The 20,150-nt window shown below is 34.0% G+C and overlaps 1 protein-coding gene and 1 long non-coding RNA gene across 3 annotated transcripts in view; one reads left to right on the forward strand and one right to left on the reverse strand.

The window, feature by feature from the left end:
- Positions 1 to 20,150, forward strand: part of LOC133665069 (uncharacterized) — a 62,496-nt gene that overhangs the window by 37,227 nt on the left and 5,119 nt on the right. The window lies entirely within an intron of this gene.
- The window catches only part of LOC133665057 (ephrin-B2-like), a 37,532-nt gene that overhangs the window by 12,593 nt on the left and 4,789 nt on the right, over positions 1 to 20,150 (reverse strand). The window contains exons 2-3 of one of the 2 annotated variants that reach the window (XM_062070231.1): positions 19,308 to 19,591; positions 2,896 to 2,988 (exon numbers count right to left, since the gene is read on the reverse strand). In XM_062070231.1, the coding sequence (XP_061926215.1) occupies positions 2,896 to 2,988; positions 19,308 to 19,591 (377 nt within the window). The remainder of the gene's footprint in view (positions 1 to 2,895; positions 2,989 to 19,307; positions 19,592 to 20,150) is intronic. The other variant, XM_062070222.1, reaches the window with a different exon arrangement.

The following is a 20,150-nucleotide window of genomic DNA, read 5'->3' on the forward strand; positions in this document are numbered from 1 at the left end:
CTTCTTAAAAGAGTAGTTTTTTCCCCTTTGAATGTTAGATCAACTAGAGTAGCCGATATGAATGTATTGGTGTGGGCTAGTCTACTGAAATTTCAGTAAAACCTGATAATATTCCTATTCTGTCTTGATGGTCCTTCTTACTCAGCATATATGTCATCGAAAGAACTTGGGATTGACCAGTAATTTAGATTCCCTGGGAGGAAGAGCTGGTCGACGCAAGACTAGCAAAAAAAATGTTAGCATGCTAATCGTAACATGTAAACTTGCCAATATGACGGAAGGTATCAAAATCCATATTGTATAGGTTTAAATTAATAAAATTAGCCTAAGTATGAGCATACAAAGTTAGCATGATAAATAGATACGTTAGCATACTTCTAATTGGGCGCCAAGTATCAAATATATTGGTTTTTAGGTTTAAAATGTTGAAATAAGGAAAAATGCTAACATAAAATGTTAGCGTGCTGACATGGGAGAAGTTAGCATACGTCTAATTTGGCGCCAAGTATCATAAGCATTGATTCTTAGCTTTAAACTGGTAAAAGTAGCTAAGACGCTAACATAAAATGTTAGCATTCTGACATAGGGAAAGTTAGCATACTTCTCAGATGGCGTTAGGTATCAAGAGCAATGAAATGTAGGTTTAAATGACTAAAATTAGCACACACAAAAAATGTGTGCGTAGAAAGTTAACATGCTATCATTGACATGTTAACGTAGGAATAGTTAGCATGCTTCTAAGATGGCGTTAAGTTTTAAAAGCCATTGTAGTTAGGTTTAAATGAATAAAATGTGCATAAATGTAAGCATAAAACATTAGCATGCTAATAATATAAGATAAGTTAACATACAAAGATGGCACCAAGTCTCAAAAGCCGTGAGTTTCAGGTGTAAACTAATACAATGAGATAAAATGTTAATACAAAATATTATCATACTAGTTTTAAGTGTAATTGTACAAAATTAATTTACAGAGCTAGCCTAAAACGTTAGCATGCGCACATTAAAATGCTAACATTTAGCAACTGTGATAACGATGGCATTCTAACAGCACGTCTCCCACGTCAATTAACACGGCTGTAAGGTGTATGGCTTCGGGAATAGAGAAAAAGTGTAAAAGTAGATGACAAAGTTTGCATGTTTAAGTTAGCTAGCTGGCATGCTATCATTTGCATGCTAACAGGTTACAAATGTCACATACCAAGTTGTACGACTCTTGTTTAAATGGTAGCAAAACTAGCTCAAAAAGTTAGCACGCTAATGTTAACATGTTAGCAAGCTGAGGTTAACATGTGTCACATACCAAGTTATATGACTTTAAGGTATATGGCTGGAGAATTAGAGTAAAAATAGCTTTAAAATTTAGCACATTAAGGATAGCATGCTAACATAAGCATGCTAGCTGTTAACAAGTGTCACATACCAAGTTATATGATTGTAGGGTAAACGGTAGCAAAATTAGCTAAAAGAGCTAGCACGTTAATGTTAGCATGCTAGCATGCTAACGTAAACATGCATACAGTCAGCATGTTGTAAATGCCAAGTTATATGACTGTAAGGTGTATGGCTTTGGAGATAGACAAAAAAGTGTAAAAGTAGTTGAAAAAGTTTGCATGCTAGCTAGCATGCTATCATTTGCATGCTATGAGGTAACAAATGTCACATACCAAGTTATATGACTCTAAGGTGTATGGCTGGGGAATTAGAGAAAAAAGTGTAAAAATAGCTTTAAAAGTTAGCACTTTAAGGATAGCATGCTAACCTACTCAGTGGTAGTGGTTAGAGTGTTCGCCCTGAGATCGGTAGGTTGTGAGTTCAAACCCCGGCCGAGTCATACCAAAGACTATAAAAAGTGTAAAAATAGCTTTAAAAGTTAGCACTTTAAGGATAGCATGCTAACATAAGCATGCTAGCAGTTAACAAGTGTCACATACCAAGTTATACGACTTTTGTGTAAACGGTAGCAAAACTAGCTCAAAAAGTTAGCACGATAACGTTAATATGTTAGCAAGCTAAGGTTAGCATGCTAGCAGTTAGCTTGTGTCACATACCAAGTTATATGACTCTAAGGTGTATGGTCGGGGAATTAGAATAAAAAGTGTAAAAAATAGCTTTAAAAGTTAGCACTTTAAGGATAGCATGCTAACAGTTAGCTTGTGTCACATACCAAGTTATATGACTCTAAGGTGTATGGCTGGGGAATTAGAGTAAAAAGTGTAAAAATAGCTTTAAAAGTGAGCACTTTAAGGATAGCATGCTAACATAGGCATGCTAGCAGTTAACAAGTGTCACATACCAAATTATACGACTCTTGTATAAATGGTAGCAAAACTAGCTCAAAAAGTTAGCACGCTAATGTTAATATGTTAGCAAGCTAAGGTTAGGATGCTAACAGTTAGCTTGTGTCACATACCAAGTTATATGACTCTAAGGTGTATGGCCGGGGAATTAGAGTAAAAAATGTAAAAAATAGCTTTAAAAGTTAACACACTAAGGATAGCATGCTAACATAAGCATGCTATTGATTGATTGATTAAAACTTGTATTAGTAGATTGCACAGTACAGTACATATTCCGTACAATTGACCACTAAATGGTAACACCCGAATACATTTTTCAACTTGTTTAAGTCGGGGTCCACGTTAATCAATTCATGCTAGCAGTTAACAATACCAAGTTATATGATTGTAGGGTAAACGGTAGCAAAATTAGCTAAAAAAGTTAGCACATGCTAGCATGCTAACGTAAACATGCATACAGTTAGCATGTTGCAAATGCCAAGTTATACAAACTGTAAGGTGTATGGCTGCGTAATTAGACCCAAAAGCGTAAAAATCGCAACAACAAAAAAGTTTGCACTTTACTTCTCATCCACTAATGATATTAAGTCCTCACTTTGTCCGACTCTCAGCAGCAGTTTCATGGATCTGGTCCTGCACGCCCCTCCGTTAATGTTGTCCACACTTTGCAGGGAGCCTGTAGATGTGGCTGACACACACAAAAGGCCAACATTACTGCAAATTATCGCAAAAGTTTGGAGTGTTGCCAGATGTTGCATCACTTTTGGGCAACAACAACAACAAAAAAATTGCAGGAAGATGCTGCAAAGGCTCTGGCGGGTACCACAATATTAGGTACGCCTCCACACATTTGTGGCGGGGGGTAGATGACATCATCATCTGATTTGCATATTTAGACGTGGGCAAAAAACATGAAAAGCAAAACAAATATGAGTGAAATTAGGGCTGTCAGACCATTCTAATATTTAAAATATTATTGGCACTGTTTTCTTACACTTTATTAAGCGTTTCTTACTAATTCATCATTTATGCACTTTCATTTTAAAGGCCTACTGAAATGAATTGTTTTTATTTAAACGGGAATAGCAGATCCATTAACGTGATAGCATCAGTCTCAAATGCAGATAGAAACTAAATAAAAAAAACCCTGACTGGAAGGATAGACAGAAGATCAACAATACTATTAAACCATGAACATGTAAATACTCGGTTAATAATTTTCAGCTTGGCGAAGCTAAAAAAAATAGAAGCTAACTTAGCTACGGGGCTAACGTGATAGCATCAGTCTCAAATGCAGATAGAAACTAAATTAAAAAAAACCTGACTGGAAGGATAGACAGAAGATCAACAATACTATTAAACCATGAACATGTAAATACACGGTTAATAATTTTCAGCTTGGCGAAGCTAAAAAAATAGAAGCTAACTTAGCTACAGAGCTAACGTGATAGCAGGCTCAAATGCAGATAGAAACAAAATTTAAAAAAAAACCCTGACTAGATGGATAGACAGAAGATCAACAATACTATTAAACCATGAACATGTAAATACACGGTTAATAATTTTCAGCTTGGCGAAGCTAAAAAAATAGAAGCTAACTTAGCTACAGAGCTAACGTGATAGCAGGCTCAAATGCAGATAGAAACAAAATTTAAAAAAAAAACCCTGACTAGATGGATAGACAGAAGATCAACAATACTATTAAACCATGAACATGTAAATACACGGTAATAATTTTCAGCTTGGCGAAGCTAAAAAAATAGAAGCTAACTTAGATGCGACGCCGGGCGTTGTACGCTTTTGACGACACCCCGGCCGCCATAAGAGTCGGCAAGAAACATATTTCCCCCAAAGTTACGTACGTGACATGCACATATCGACACGCACGTACGGGCAAGCGATCAAATGTTTGGAAGCCAAAGCTGTACTCACCGTAGTGCGTCTGTTATGCTGCTCAAAACACAACACAACCTCCTGGTGTTGGTGTTGCTACAGCCAGCCGCTAATACACCGATCGCACCTACAACCTTTCTTATTTGCAGTCTCCATTGTCCATTAAACAAATTGCAAAAGATTCACCAACACAGATGTCCAGAATACTGTGGAATTTTGTCGAAAAAAACTGAGGTATTTGTATGGGTCCAAACACTTCCTTAACCTCGTGACGTCACGCGCATACGTCATCATACCGCGACGTTTTCAAGCGGAAGTTTCGCGGGAAATTTAAAATTGCACTTTATAAGTTAACCCGGCCGTATTGGCATGTGTTGCAATGTTAAGATTTCATCATTGATATATAAACTATCAGACTGCGTGGTCGCTAGTAGTGGCTTTCAGTAGGCCTTTAAGAGCTGTTTAATGACCAATCAGGGTAAAAGGACAAAAAAAAATGTCATTTTGCATTTCATATAACAAACTCAGGAACACTTCAGAAAACCACTGTCAGTAATTACAGTTGGTTTCTACATCTGTACACTCTACCATGCCAAGCCAAAACCATTATCAACAACACCCGGAAACGCTTCGCTGGCCCCCAAACTGAAAAATTAACCATATTCTGACCCACCCCCACCAAGGACTGTTTTCACTGCTGAGGTTCCGCAGCCTCCGAAGCAGAACCTCCAGGTTCTGTAACAGCTTCTTCCCTCAGGCCGTGAGACTCTTGAACGCATCATAATAATCCCCTCAATGAACGGAATATAAAGACAATATAACATACATCCATAAACCTGGATGCATACGCAAAAGTGCAATATATTTATCTGTACAGTAATCCATTTATTATTATTATATCTGCACCTTATTGCTTTTTTATCCTGCACTACCATGAGCTAATGCAACGAAATTTCGTTCTTATCTGTACTGTAAAGTTCAAATTTGAATGACAATAAAAAGGAAGTCTAAGTCTAAGAAGTTTGTATTTTCAAAGTAAAAGTGGGGTTAATACGGCACCCGTGTGCTTGTCTAAAATGTATTTGGAGCGACCAGTTTTCCTCTCAGGGAATACAAGACATCGGTCAATCCCAAAATATTTGGATGACATACACAGTCGTGGTCAAAGGTTTACATACACTTGTAAAGAACATAATGTCATGGCTGTCTTGAGTTTCCAATCATTTCTACAAATCTTATTTTTTTTGTGATAGAGTGATTGGAGCACAAAGTTGTTGGTCACAAAAAACTCATTATTTTTTCATCTGACGTCACATGGACAAAGAAAAGAGCCTTTGAAAGAAAGTTCTGTGGTCAGATGAAACAAAGATTGAGCTGTTTGGCCACAATACCCAGCAATATGTTTGGAGGAGAAAAGGTGAGGTCTTTAATCCAGGAACACCCTACCTACCGTCAAGCATGGTGGTGGTAGTATTACGCTCTGGGCCTGTTTTGCTGCCAATGGAACTGGTGCTTTACAGAGAGTAAATGGGACAATGAAAAAGGAGGATTACCTCCAAATTCTTCAGGACATTGATTGATTAATTGATTAGATTGCACAGTACACTACATATTCCGTACAATTGACCACTAAATGGTAACACCCGAATAAGTTTTTCAACTTGTTTAAGTCGGGGTCCACGTAAAATCATCAGCCCGGAGGTTGGGTCTTGGCGCAGTTGGGTGTTCCAACAGGACAATGACCCCAAACACACGTCAAAAGTGGTAAGTCAGGCTAGAATTAAGGTTTTAGAATGGCCTGTATACATATATGTGTATATATATATATATATATATATATATATATATATATATATATATATAATATATATATATATAATATATATATATATATATATATATATATATATATATATATATATATATATATATATATATATTAGGGGTGTGGGAAAAAATTGATTCGAATTCGAATCGCGATTCTCACGTTGTGCGATACAGAATCGATTCTCATTTTTAAAAAATCGATTTTTTTTTTTTAAATTTGTTTTTAATTTATTTTTTTTATTTTTTTATTTTTTGTAATTAATCAATCCAACAAAACAATACACAGCAATAGCATAACAATGCAATCCAATTCCAAAACCAAACCCGACCCAGCAACACTCAGAACTGCAATAAACAGAGCAATTGAGAGGAAACACAGAACAAAACCAAAAGTAGTGAAACAAAAATGAATATTATCAACAACAGTATCAATATTAGTTACAATTTCAACATAGCAGTGATTAAAAATCCCTCATTGACATTATCATTAGACATTTATAAATAAAATTAAAAAAGAACAATAGTGTCACAGTGGCTTACACTTGCATCGCATCTCATAAGCTTGACAACACACTGTGTCCAATATTTTCACAAAGATAAAATAAGTCATATTTTGGTTCATTTAATAGTTCAAACAAATTTACATTATTGCAATCAGTTGATAAAACATTGTCCTTTACAATTATAAAAGCTTTTTACAAAAATCTACTACTCTGCTTGCATGTCAGCAGACTGGGGTAGATCCTGCTGAAATCTATGTATTGAATGAATAGAGAATCCTTTTGAATCGGGAAAATATCGTTTTTGAATCAAAAATCGCATTGAATCGAAAAAAATGTATTTAGAATCGAATCGTAACCCCAAGAATCGATATTGAATCGAATCGTGGGACACCCAAAGATTCACAGCCCTAACACCTATGTATGTATATATATATATATATATGTATATATATATATATATATATATATATATATATATACAGTATATATATATATATATATATATATATATACAGTATATATATATATATATATATATATATATATATATATATATATATATATATATATATATATATATATATATATATATATATATATATATATATATATATATGTATATATATATATATATATATATATATATATATATATATATATATATATATATATATATATATATATATATTAGGGCTGCAACAACTAATCGATTAAATAGATTAAAATCGATTATTAATATAGTTGCCGATTAATTTAGTCATCAATTCGTTGGATCTATGATATGCGCATGCGCAGAGTTTTTTTTATTTTTATTTTTATTTTTTTAATAAACCTTTATTTATAAACTGCAACATTTACAAACGGCTGAGAAACAATAATCAAAATAAGTATGGTGCCGGTATGCTGTTTTTTTTAAAAATAAAATACTGGATAGGATAGAAATGTAGTTTGTCTCTTTTATCCGATTATTAATTGATTAATCGGAGTAATAATCGACAGATTAATCGATTATCAAATTAATCGTTAGTTGCAGCCCTAATATATATATATATATATATATATATATATATATATATATATATATATATATATATATATATATATATATATATATATATATATATATATATATATATAAAATGTTGAATTTTAAAATGAATTTCAAATAAACAAATCATTTCTGTTTCTCAATTTCTATTCAGAAAAAGAAAGTTAAATGGCCGAAACACACACTGTCCCTTGTTACGTTCGTCATATCAACAAAGCCTTTTACATTTACTTTGCCTGCATTCCTTTTTTTAATGAATAATTGAACAAATTTAAAGTTTTATTGGACGGTTGAACTAAAACAGCATTTCAGCTTAAGACTCTTTAGTATTTTGTATCTGGTGTTTTAAAGAAGGGTAAATGCATTCCGACACACACGCACACACACCACGCCAAGAACTCTCGGTCACCCCTGTCGCACGCACACACACACACACACACACACACACACACACACACACACACACACACACACACACACACACACACACACGTACACACTAGTTAGGAGCATTTAGGTCAGATAACAACATCTCACAGGCAAGACGCCTCGATGCCATGAAAGCTCGCGTCAAATCTGCCTGATGTTGTAAAAGCCTTGTGTGATTTGGGGCATGTAAGCCCTGGAATGGCACTGTCCTGCCACAGTGTGTGTGTGGGTGTGTGGGTGTGGGTGTGTGCTGTGACAGCGTGGCGAGGCGGTCACACTTGTTCACTATCTCATGCATCGCTAAGATCCCACTGACAACAGTCTGATAATGAGGCCACACTAGTGATTCTCACGCAGCATGACAAATTGAAAGAGCAACAAAGATGATGATCTCTTGTTGAAGTGTGTGTGTGTGCGTGTGTGCGTGTGTGTGTGTGTGTGTGTGTGTGTGTGTGTGTGTGTGTGTGTGTGTGTGTGTGTGTGTGTGTGTGTGTGTGTGTGTGTGTGTGTGTGTGTGTGTGTGTGTGTGTGTGTGTGTGTGTGTGTGTGTGTGTTGCCATGAAAGAGTCAAAGAGTGTCCGTCCCACCTGTTGGTTGTGCAGATTTTAAAGATGCCACACACACACACACACACACACACACACACACACACACACACACACACTTTATATTGTATTTGTTGCCTTCTTGAGACCTCTGAAAAATGCCTGCCTCTGTAGGACCTACAACATTAATTATACATGCAAATATAAAAAAAGCTTGTTGTGAAAAATGAGTTGGAATTTCACAAGAAAAAGGTCACAATTTCACAAGTAAAACTTAGAATTTTGGCAGTATTATAGTAAAAGTAGTCATTTTATTCAACGCAAGTCAAAATGTTACAAGAAAAACTGAACATTTGTGTAATATTATGATAAAAGTTGGAATTTTACTCAATTAGAGTCGCAATTCTACAAGAAAAGCTTAAAATTATGGCAATTTGATTAAAAGAGTCGTAATTTTACTCGACAAAAGTCACAATTTTATAAGAAAACTTTTGAAATTTTGGCAATATAATAATAATCGGAATTTTTACTTGGCAAAATTACGACAGAAGTCATAGTTTTACTCAAAAAATGTCAGTATTTTACAAGAACAAAAAAATTGGCAATATTGTGATGAAAGTCAGAATTTTATATGACAAATGACAGCATTTTGCGTTAAAAAGGTAATAATTTTACATTAAAAAAAGTAATAATTGTACGAGAAAATATTGCAATATTACAGAAACAGAAAGAATATGAGAAATTGTTCCCAATTTTATAAGAAAAAAGTCGACACATTGTGAGAAAAAGACTGCTCTTAATTAATAAATTTTTGTTCTGTTTTTTTATTTACTTCAAGTTATTACAGTACTTTTTCCTTTTTTTTTTGTAATTAATTGTGGCCAAACGGGGCGCATTTCAATTTCTTACACACACTTGTTATTACATATGTTGGCCAGAGGGGTACACTTCAAATTGTTTACACACACTTGTTATTTCATATGTTGACCAGGGGGGGAGCACTTTTAAAAGCGACACACAGTCAATTTGAAAAATCCCTCCTTTTTGGGACCACCCTCATTTTGATATATTTCTACACCAGGGGTGCAAATGAGACATTCTCTAATAGATGCAATGGTTTTCCGTATTGGGACCATGATTTATGTCATCACTTGTTCACACCTCCTCATATGGAAGGTACTTGGGGACGGCGTGGCGCAGTTGGGAGAGTGGCCGTGCCAGCAACCTGAGGGTTCCTGGTTCAATCCCCACCTTCTACCAACCTCGTCACGTCCGTTGTGTCCTTGAGCAAGACACTTCACCCTTGCTCCTGATGGGTCGTGGTTAGGGCCTTGCATGGCAGCTCCCGCCATCAGTGTGTGAATGTGTGTGTGAATGGGTGAATGTGGAAATAGTGTCAAAGCGCTTTGAGTACCTTGAAGGTAGAAAAGCGCTATATAAGTATAACCCATTTACCATTTACCATTTACTTTTCCTTGTTGATGTCTCAAGAATAGTAGAAATACAAGAACACACACACAAACACACTTTTGTTATTTGTTACCTTCTTGAGACCTCTGAAAAATGCCTGCCTCTGTAGGACCTACAACATTATTTATATATGAAAATATAAAAAAAAGCTTGTTGTGAAGAATGAGTTGGAATTTCACAAGAAAAAGGTCACAATTTCACAAGTAAAACTTAGAATTTTGGCAGTATTATAGTAAAAGTAGTCATTTTATTCAACGCAAGTCAAAATGTTACAAGAAAAACTGAACATTTGTGTAATATTATGATAAAAGTTGGAATTTTACTCAATTAGAGTCGCAATTCTACAAGGAAAGCTTAAAATGTTGGCAATGTGATGAAAAGAGTCGTAATTTTACTCGACAAAAGTCACAATTTTATAATAAAACATTTGAAATGTTGCCAATATAATAATAATCGGAATTTTTACTTGGCAAAATTACGACAGAAGTCATAGTTTTACTCAAAAAATGTCAGTATTTTACAAGAACAAAAAAATTGTCAATATTGTGATGAAAGTCAGAATTTTATATGACAAATGTCAGCATTTTGCGTTAAAAAGGTAATAATTTTACATTAAAAAAAGTAATAATTTTACGAGAAAATATTGCAATATTACAGAAACACAAAGAATATGAGAAATTGTTCCCAATTTTATAAGAAAAAAGTTGACACATTGTGAGAAAAAGACTGCTCTTAATTAATACATTTTTGTTCTGTTTTTTTATTTACTTCAAGTTATTACAGTATGTCTCTATATACATTTTTTTTTTTTTTTAAATTAATTTTGGCCAAAAGGGGCGCATTTCAATTTCTTACACACACTTGTTATTACATATGTTGGCCAAAGGGGTACACTTCAAATTGTTTACACACACTTGTTATTTCATATGTTGACCAGAGGGGGAGCACTTTTAAAAGCGACACACAGTCAATTTGAAAAATCCCTCCTTTTTGGGACCACCCTCATTTTGATATATTTCTACACCAGGGGTGCAAATGAAACATTCTCTAATAGATGCAATGGTTTTCCGTATTGGGACCATGATTTATGTCATCACTTGTTCACACCTCATATGGAAGGTACTTTTCCTTGTTGATGTCTCAAGAATAGTAGAAATACAAGAACACACACACACACACACACACACTTTTGTTATTTGTTACGTTCTTGAGACCTCTGAAAAATGCCTGCCTCTGTAGGACCTACAACATTAATTATATATGAAAATATAAAAAAAAGCTTGTTGTGAAAAATGAGTTGGAATTTCACAAGAAAAAGGTCACAATTTCACAAGTAAAACTTGGAATTTTGGCAGTATTATAGTAAAAGTAGTCATTTTATTCAACGCAAGTCAAAATGTTACAAGAAAAACTGAACATTTGTGTAATATTATGATAAAAGTTGGAATTTTACTCAATAACAGTCGCAACTCTACAAGGAAAGCTTAACATTTTGGCAATTTTATAGAAAGAGTCGTAATTTTACTCGACAAAAGTCGCAATTTTATAAGAAAACATTTGAAATTTTTCCAATATAATAATAATCAGAATTTTTACTTGGCAAAATTACGACAGAAGTCATAGTTTTACTCAAAAAATGTCAGTATTTTACAAGAACAAAAAAATTGGCAATATTGTGATGAAAGTCAAAATTGTATATGACAAATGTCAGCATTTTGCGTTAAAAAGGTAATAATTTTACATTTAAAAAAAAGTAATAATTTTACGAGAAAATATTGCAATACTACAGAAACAGAAAGAATATGAGAAATTGTTCCCAATTTTATAAGAAAAAAGTTGACACATTGTGAGAAAAAGACTGCTCTTAATTAATAAATTTTTGTTCTGTTTTTTTATTTACTTCAAGTTATTACAGTATGTCTCTATATACATTTTTTTTAATTTTTTTTTAAAATTAATTTTGGCCAAAGAGGGCGCATTACAATTTCTTACACACACTTGTTATTACATATGTTGGCCAGAGGGGTACACTTCAAATTGTTTACACACACTTGTTATTTCATATGTTGACCAGAGGGGGAGCACTTTTAAAAGCGACACACAGTCAAAAAAAAATGCAGGGTGGATTCAGGCTCCTGACAACAAAATCGGCAATCATCTGACTCTGTCATATTCCATAATTTTAACATTTTCCCTGTGGGTAAGAAGTTAAAAATAATTTTAATTTGAAAATAACGATTTTGCACATCGATAGTGGTTTTATAGATTAGTTTGAATATGGCATCCCATGGCAACGGGCAGTCAAAAAAGTCCTCCCATTTTCCATTTGTGTTGTATGAGGCAGCCTTCAAAGATTTCATTATTAAATAAAAATTAAATATTTTTCTATTTATTTTAGTTCCTTTTTGCCAACTAGAATTTCTTATTAGAGGTTTACAAACTAATAATTTAGTAGTTCCGTAATTAATTATTTGTTTCCATCTTTTCCCAATTACTCCAGTTAGTTGATAAAATGAAAAGCTTGAGCAAGCATCACCATACATAGCTCTAAATTCATCATACTTCATAATTTTACCATTCTCATTGATAATATCATTGACAAAAATGATTCCTCTTTCAAACATATTTTTCCAAAAGAAAGGCTTTCCATCTATTACAATATTAGAGTTCATCCATATTAACTGCTGCAAAATATCGTCTCTTTTTTCTGGCACATAAAATTGAAAACACCACTATGAGTGGATTGTTTCCTTTATGAACCCCGCCATGTTTCCCAGCAGACTCTCTGGGAGGGGATCACTTGTAAAAAAGGATACAACTTCTTTTGATACAGTACATGTTTTTTGTCCAACAGGACATTTGTGTACCACTCAATGTTTAAAATACATCTTTGGAACAATTGATGCTTTTAAAGACAGACACATAGCTTCAAGGTTGAGAAGTTTCAGGCCCCCATATTCATACTCTTTGTACAAAACCTTTCTTTTAATCTTTTCTGGTTTGCCGTTCCAGACAAAATCGAAGACCCTCCGCTCATAAATCTTAAAAAAGTTTTGTGATGGAGCTGGTAATGACAAAAACAAATAAATAAATTGAGGAATAATTAACGAGTTGGCAATAGACAGTTTACCATACAAGGTTGGGGATTTCCCTTTTTATAATTGCATAATTTTGTCCAGCTTTCTTAGTCGATTATCATAATTTACTGAGCCTAGATCTTCCAGATTTTCTGGGACAACAACACCAAGTATGTTAACTGGTCCATCTGTCCACAAAACAGGCACTTTGCATTCCATTCGAAAGGACGTTCCCTTTAGATTTCCGATCCTTAACATTTTACATTTATCATAATTAAGCTTAAGGCCAGATTGCTGTGAAAATATGTCCAAAAGATTAAGAAGGTTCCGCAAACAATGAGGAAAAATCTTATCTTTGTGAATCAGCCTTTTCTGACATGAACTTCATCAAGAACAAACACAGAACACTCCTCACTGATGCACATCTGCAAGACTCACTCAGAGTTGCAGTGTCAAGTTACACACCAGAGTACAACACACTAGTTAACAGCATGCAATGCCAGGCTTCCCACTAACTGACAAAGAAACAGATAACAGATTTGGTGTCCAGTTCAAAGTGTGACATGATTTAAAAATTTGAGAGTTTACTTTTGTATTTTACATGAGTTATTATTTGTACAAACATGGTGCAAAGTAATTCATGATTTGTTAAAAAATGTTAGTGGCTAGCTAGTTAAAATGGGATATTGTGATTTCACAAGACTGTCTTAGAAGTGATCATTTGAAAATGTTCAATTTGAAAAATGTGCACTTAGAGAAAATATAAAAATAAAGTGTTGCATATTGATATTTATCTGTTTCTATATATATTTATTGTGAGAAATCATTAAGATGATCAGTGTTTCCAAAAAGATAAATATCATTAATTATTAATAATAACAGAGTTAAAGGTAAATTGAGCAAATTGGCTACTTCTGGCAATTTATTTAAGTGTGTATCTAACTAGTAGCCCTTCGCATTAATCAGTACCCAAGAAGTAGCCCTTGGTTTCAAAAAGGTTGGTGACCCCTGCTCTAATAGATGCAATGGTTTTCCGTATTGGGACCATGATTTATGTCATCACTTGTTCACACCTCCTCATATGGAAGGTACTTTTCCTTGTTGATGTCTCAAGAAGGGTGAAAATACAAGAACACACACACACACACACATTCTTGTATTTGTTACCTTCTTGAGACCTCTGAAAAATGCCTGCCTCTGTAGGACCTACAACATTAATTATATATGCAAATATTGATGTGAAAAATTGTTGGAATTTCACAAGAAAAAGGTCACAATTTCACAAGTAAAACTTAGAATTTTGCCAGTATTATCATAAAAGTAGTCATTTTACTCAACGCAAGTCAAAATGTTACAAGAAAAACTAAATATTTGTGCAATATTATGATAAAAGTTGGAATTTTACTCAATAACAGTCGCAACTCTACAAGAAAAGCTTAACATGTTGGCAATTTTATGAAAAGAGTCGTAATATTACTCGACAAAAGTCACAATTTTATAAGACAACTTTGAAATTTTGGCAATATTATAATAATAATTGGAATTTTTATTTGGCAAAATTATGAAATAAGTCATAATTTTACTCAAAAAATGTCAGTATTTTACAAGAACAAAAGAAAATTGGCAATATTGTGATGAAAGTCAGAATTTTATATGACAAATGTCATCATTTTGCGTTAAAAAGGTAATAATTTTACATTAAAAAAAGTAATAATTTTACGAGAAAATATTGCTATATTACAGAAACAGAAAGAATATGAGAAATTGTTCCCAATTTTATAAGAAAAAAGTTGACACATTGTGAGAAAAAGACTGCTCTTAATTAATAAATTTTTGTTCTGTTTTTTTATTTACTTCAAGTTTTTACAGTATGTCTCTATATACATTTTTTTTTATTATTATTATTAATTTTGGCCAAAGAGGGCGCATTTCAATTTCTTACACACACTTGTTATTACATATGTTGGCCAGAGGGGGCGGTATAGCTCAGTTGGTAGAGCGGCCGTGCCAGCAACTTGAGGGTTGCAGGTTCGATCCCCGCTTCCGCCATCCTAGTCACTGCCGTTGTGTCCTTGGGCAAGACACTTTACCCACCTTTTCCCAGTGCCACCCACACTGGTTTGAATGTAACTTAGATATTGGGTTTCACTATGTAAAGCGCTTTGAGTCACTTGAGAAAAAGCGCTATATAAATGTATTTCACTTCACTTCACATATGTTGACCAGAGGGGGAGCACTTTTAAAAGTGACACACAGTCAATTTTAAAAATCCCTCCTTTTTGGGACCACCCTAATTTTGACAGATTTCTACACCAGGGGTGCAAATGAGACATTCTCTAATAGATGCAATGGTTTTCCGTATTGGGACCATGATTTATGTCATCACTTGTTCACACCTCCTCATATGGAAGGTACTTTTCCTTGTTGATGTCTCAAGAATGGTGGAAATACAAAAACACACACACACATACATTCTTGTATTTTTTACCTTCTTGAGACCTCTGAAAAATGCCTGCCTCTGTAGGACCTACAACATTAATTATACATGCAAATATAAAAAATATTGATGTGAAAAATTGTTGGAATTTCACAAGAAAAAGGTCACAATTTCACAAGTAAAACTTAGAATTTTGCCAGTATTATCATAAAAGTAGTCATTTTACTAAACGCAAGTCAAAATGTTACAAGAAAAACTGAATATTTGTGCAATATTAGGATAAAAGTTGGAATTTTACTCAATAACAGTCGCAACTCTACAAGAAAAGCTTAACATTTTGGCAATTTTATGAAAAGAGTCGTAATTTTACTCGACAAAAGTCACAATTTTATAAGACAAATATGAAATTTTGGCAATATTATAATAACAATTGGAATTTTTATTTGGCAAAATTATGAAATAAGTCATCATTTTACTCAAAAAATGTCAGTATTGTACAAGAACAACAAAAAAATGGTCAATATTGTGATAAAAGTCAGAATTGTATATGACAAATGTCAACATTTTGCATTAAAAAGGTAATAATTTTACGAGAAAATTTTGCAATATTACAGAAACAGAAAGAATATGAGAAATTGTTCCCAATTTATAAGAAAAACGTTGACACATTGTGAGAAAAAGACTGCTCTTAATTTATTTTAATTTGTTTTAATTATAATTTACTTAAAGTTATTACAGTATGTCTCTATATACATTTTTTATTTTTTTTAAAATAAATTTTGGCCAAACGGGGCGCATTTCAATTTCTTACACACACTTGTTATTACATATGTTGGCCAGAGGGGTACACTTCAAATTTTTTACACACACTTGTTATTTCATATGTTGACCAGAGTGGAAGCACTTTTAAAACCGACATAGAGTCCATCCATCCATCCATTTTCTACCGCTTGTCCCTGCAAACACACACACACCCACACACACACACACACACACACACGTATTTGACAAAGTCACTTACAGGTAGGGATGCTGTTGATTTCAATATCGATTAACTTGTAATACTTTAAAATGTATATGGTGTGAGCACTATTGACAGTTCAACAATATCAAGACGACATTTAAACTAGTTCCATATTGTATTTTTTTACATACAATTATTTGAGCAAAACAAAGTCGATATGGTACACAATAACTAAGGATGGGTACCTTTCACATTTGAATTGACTTGGTACCAATCACTAGAAATTTGTTCACAAACTTTACCAATTTCCGGTACTTTTCTGTGTGTTTACTAATAAAATAAAAAAATTGTCTATGTAATATTAAAAAAAAAAAAAACCTGATTATGATAACTGTGCTGTCAAGTTGTAATTCCATGTTTTCTTTGGGTTTTTGTAGTCTCATTTGCAAGTATTGTATTTACATTTTTTACATTTATTTAAAGGGGAACTGCAATTTTTTTTGTGGAATTGTGCCCATCGTTCACAATCATTATGATAGACAAGAAGACAAAAGGTTTTTGTTTTTTTACACTTTCTAACATATACAAATCAGAGTGAAATAATGTGTATGTCTTGTTTGTCAGTAGACAACAATAATAGCGGCGGATCACATACGACTTCAAAACATCTCATTCATTCAAATGATCCACAACAACATTTTTATTCATACTCAGTTTAGTAATGTAAGAATTAAACATCCAAATACAACAATTTAGACAACGTCATTAACGGCAATTAAAAATAATTCACTGCAGTTTGTATTAACAGGGACAAGCGGTAGAAAATTGGATGGCTGGATAGTCAAAAGCCGTTTTTGTCTTTTTTTTGGTCATATTTTTTATTATTATTATTTATTATATTTAATACTCTATCTGTATTTGCTTTTGTGTTCTTTCCTTGATATTGAAAGTGCCTTGACTTTTGTGTGAATTACAAACGTATGTTTGTTGTTCAATAAAAAATTAAATAAAATACAATTTTAAAAAAATTCACCACAAAAAAAAAAAAAAAAGTCACAGTTGACTTAAAGAGCGATCTTTTTGTATATCTCTAATTCGCAAAATAACCACAAGTGTCATTTAAACACATTAAAACATTACAAAAACCACCAAATATCAGTGGAAAAGTGTACTTACTTACTTGTTAGATCCGGAAATTGAAAGTTATCAGCGCTAGCTTGTTAGCATGTAGCATTTTCTTCTTCTACTTTATTACATGGTTGAACAACCGGAAATGACCACAAGCGCCCCCTAGTGTACGAGAGACACACTGCGTATGGAAAACAATCACATTGGCGATAAGAGCATGGAAACTAGATCTTCACATGTCGCTGTGAAAATAGAAGAAACTGAATTATTTGACAATTCAGACTAATTTAGTGCATAGGAAAATTGTATTGTATATGAATGTTATATTTTTGACCATAAAATTCTGGCAGTTACAGTAAAAAAAAAAAAAAACACTGTAAATTTTGCTGTACAATTTTTTGCGACTGACCTGTAAGTATTTTATTGTAAAATCTTCCATTTTTTAACATTGTACACAAAAAACTAATCATCAAATGCATAGGCAATTGTGTAATAATAAATGTATTCTTTTTTTCCATTTTGACAGGAAAAATACATGTACTCAATGCCATGGCATTTATTTTAAACATAACTATTATAATGTAACAAATATGTGATTATACATTCAAACAATGTTTTTGTTGAACTAGAAATACATATTGTTTATTCTGCTTGGATTATGATTTCAAAGCAAGTTATTCATCAAATTGTCCAATTGTATAAATAGATTTTACAGCGACTTTGTGAAATTTTCTGTGGTTTTACAGCATTTTACTGTACATGACAAAAATACCATAAAATGCTGGCATTTACAGTAAAAAAAAAAAAAAAAAAACACTGTAAATTTTGCGGTAAAATTTTTGCGACTGACCTGTTAGTTTTTTACTGTAAAATCTATCATATTTTTTTTTTACATTGTACATAAAAAAAAACAAATCATTGAATGCATAGGCAATTGTGTAATATTCACTGTTAGAAGTGGCCCTCTGAGGGCCAACATACAGCCGCGATCAAAAGATGACATACTGTCTTGAGTTTCCAATAATTTCTACAACTCTTATTTTTTGGGATAGAGTGATTGGAGCACATACTTGTTGGTCACAAAAAACATTCATGAGGTTCGGTTCTTTTATGAATTTATTATGAGTCTACTGAACTTTCCTCCAGAAGGTCTTATCTTTGTCCATGTGATGTCAGATGAAACAAAAATTGAGCTGTTTGGCCACAACACCCAGCAATATGTTTGGAGGAGAAAAGGTGAGGCCTTTAATCCCAGGAACACCATTCCTACCGTCAAGCATGCTGGTGGTCGTATTATGCTCTTGGCCTGTTTTGCTGCCAATGGAACTGGTGCTTTACAGAGAGTAAATGGGACAATGAAAAAGGAGGATTACCCCTAAATTCTTCAGGACAACCTAAAATCATCAGCCTGGAGGTTGGGTCTGGGGCACAGTTGGGTGTTCCAACAGGACAATGACCCCAAACACACGTCAAAAGTGGTAAAGGAATGGCTACATTAGGCTAGAATGAAGGTTTTAGAATGACCTTCCCAAAGTCCTGACTTAATCGTGTGGACAATGCTGAAGAAACAATTAGTATTATTAACTTAGTGGAGTGGCTCCACACTGCGTATAGAGATTTGTGATGAAAATAAATGAATGTGTCGTGGCAATGAAATATGGCAACATCATACAAATCCCCACTTACAGGTGATGTAATAGTCCTTCCCCTTGAGGAACTCCAGCCCCCACAGGTTGGGGCTGAACTCCTGGAACTTGAAGGTGAACTTGACGTCCCGGTGCGGTTTGTCACAATTGAGCAGCGGCGCGTCCTTCTTGTTGACGGAGCAGCTCTCCATCTGACTTCGGGAAACCAGGTAGACTCGGTAGAACTCCTCCTTTTCCCCCAGGGAGGCGTCCGCCCGGGGACAGACGATGTCCATCTTGTCTCCTATTTGAGGATAGAGGACCAGACCTCGACCCGGAGTAAATCTGGGGGAGGAAAACCACAGTTAGTCGCAAAGTAACGCGCTACATTTACTTTGTGACATTTATTTAAGGAACCTTTTGGGGTAAACTAAGTAATTAAATCCGAAGTTTCTAAACAGTTACTTAGTAATCGAGTACATTTCTCACTAAATACTTATTTGGATTACTGCTTTTCCTCTTACTTGAGTCACATTACTCTAAAGTACCAGACAATCAAACTGCTGGTGCGTAAAAAGCACAATACTTACAGTAGCAACACTTTTTAGGGCGCAACAAAAGACTAAACCGCATAGACTGGACTGACCAGCCAACACACCATAAACCAGGGCTGTGAACCTTTCGGGCACCACACCATTCGATTTGTTTTGATTCTTGAGAACAATGTTTCGATTCAGAATCGTTCTTCGCACTTCCGGCGATCACTCCAGCAGCACTGAGAGCGGACTCGGCCAAACTACCTCGAGGTAATGTTGACATTTTCAATGCCTACAAAGAAAAACGCTCCAGCGTATGTACAGTAAGGCCCCCCCTTCCTCAAATGCGCTAGCTTGTTGCTAATATA

The sequence above is a fragment of the Entelurus aequoreus genome, linkage group LG02, assembly GCF_033978785.1.
Source record: "Entelurus aequoreus isolate RoL-2023_Sb linkage group LG02, RoL_Eaeq_v1.1, whole genome shotgun sequence".
NCBI classification, from domain to species: domain Eukaryota; kingdom Metazoa; phylum Chordata; class Actinopteri; order Syngnathiformes; family Syngnathidae; genus Entelurus; species Entelurus aequoreus.